The sequence below is a fragment of the Gadus chalcogrammus genome, chromosome 15 (genome assembly GCF_026213295.1).
Source record: "Gadus chalcogrammus isolate NIFS_2021 chromosome 15, NIFS_Gcha_1.0, whole genome shotgun sequence".
Lineage (NCBI taxonomy): Eukaryota > Metazoa > Chordata > Actinopteri > Gadiformes > Gadidae > Gadus > Gadus chalcogrammus.
The window spans coordinates 13,648,257-13,650,090 of record NC_079426.1 but is presented as its reverse complement, the minus strand read 5'-3'; the positions used below and the strand labels follow the sequence as shown (position 1 = coordinate 13,650,090).

At 40.1% G+C, this 1,834-nt stretch overlaps 1 protein-coding gene across 1 annotated transcript in view; it reads right to left on the bottom strand.

Annotated features, from left to right (window-relative positions):
- LOC130405115 (enolase 4-like) overlaps positions 1–1,194 on the bottom strand; it is a 12,805-nt gene extending 11,611 nt beyond the window's left edge. The window contains exons 1-2 of the mRNA XM_056610099.1: positions 980–1,194; positions 494–622 (exon numbers count right to left, since the gene is read on the bottom strand). Coding sequence (XP_056466074.1) covers positions 494–622; positions 980–1,159 — 309 coding nt within the window. The 5' untranslated portion in view covers positions 1,160–1,194. The remainder of the gene's footprint in view (positions 1–493; positions 623–979) is intronic.
- Positions 1,195–1,834: the final 640 nt, after the last annotated feature.

The window sequence follows — 1,834 nt, the reverse complement described above, 5'->3', positions numbered from 1 at the left end:
ACAAACAGCTACTGGAGATGCTACACACTTGTTTTGAAGACAATGGGTGTCAATGGCTCGCTGCCCAATTTCAGAATTATGGTAAACCGCGAGAGGGGTTGAGTTGAACAAAAATCATTGCGAATTTACATTTCGACATGTACAAGGTCAACAATTCATCTGGGACCATTGTGACCAAATTCTGTCATGGCTAGCTATCTATCTTTGGTTTCCATTTTGGGTTGACTATCAGTTCTTTGCTCATTCCCTCTATTTTTGATCATACCTAACTGTTTTTTTCTGTTACTGTTAGGTATGATCAATAATAGTGCGTCATCTAAGGGGAAATGTTGGGACTCACTCTACATTTTTCTTCTTTAGGAGATGAGGAACATGTAATATTAACGTATTACATTTTAAATGTAATATTCATCAGCGATAACACCATCTGGGATGAAAAGACATTGTTATTCTTGCCGGGGTTCAGGAGGAGCTGAAAGAGTTGTAGGCCTACCTTTTGTTCGTTCCGGATGGTGCACATCACCTCTGCTTGGACGGCAAGCTGTCCTTGAGAATCGTAGACCTCCCTGCCATTCAGCCCGCTTATTCTCGGCGGGGCTGACAGTTTCATAAAGAAATTGGCCTAAGTAACAACATTACACAACGTTGTTAAACCCCAAGTCAAACACCATTCATTTATTATGTCATCCTCTGATTAATAAATTATTGATTATCTGGATCATTACATATTAGGGAACTCAAAGGTGATCTGAGCTGCTCACAGGTCTTTCTGTAAATGATTACCCTGCCTTACTTTTGCCAAGATACGGTGTATTGACGCATTAATAATTGGTGTTGGAAAAAGTTAGGTAACACTTATGAGCCACTCCAAACATTATGCATGATAACTAGCTACTTCCTACCGTTAACAACGCATATCTAATGCACATCAACGTGAAAGCGCCGAGCTCGTTATACCATTAAATGTCAACGTTCATACCAGGTAGCCGTAAATGTCGTCGGGTTTGGCGAAGAACATTTCGTTCAACACGTTCTCTATCTGCTGGGGAACTTTGTTACGGGTATAAAACTCGCAAGCTCTATTCTTCATCTCGTAGAAGTCCCGCTCCTCCTCAGACACCTTCACATCGCAGCGCGGATATCCTTTATTAGACGCCATGTTTTACTCTTAACCTTAATAGAGCGATGTTGTTAGGAATGAGAGCACTGTTTACACTGGTTGCTATGGTCTACGCCTCGATTGTGTACAGTGGTTGCTACGGGAGACGGCCCGATGGTGTACAGTGGTTGCTTTGGGAAGCGGGCGCGTAGACAGTACTGTAGGCCTACAGCGGTTGCCCGGCAACTGAATGCGACGGGCCCAGAGCCAGAGAGAGGCTCGGGACTTGGCAGTCTTCAGCTCGCGGGAACGTTTTCTTTGCGTTAATTTTCCCAACTAGCCTATCTGATACTGATAGCGCCATTAATAGGACTATGCGGTATACAATAATGCAATAGCGGCGATTATTGTAAAATAAACTAACATTATCAATAGAACCACATTTTCTGTGATAGGCCTACATTTAAATTAAATAGTCTACCGAATACACTTATTGTAAGCCTACATATTTGGCTTATAGGGGAAAATAAAATAAAATTTTGTCAGGTTGTTTATTTTGTACAGCCTAATAATAATACAATTATTATAATAGCCGATGGTAACATAATAATAAAAATAATCAAAAGAAAAATATATATTAGGGTAATAATAATAATGTGGCCTAATTATACAAAATAATATTACATTCAATTAGAATTAGTGTTAAATTAATTCCCAAGCCTACTCTTCCCCAGC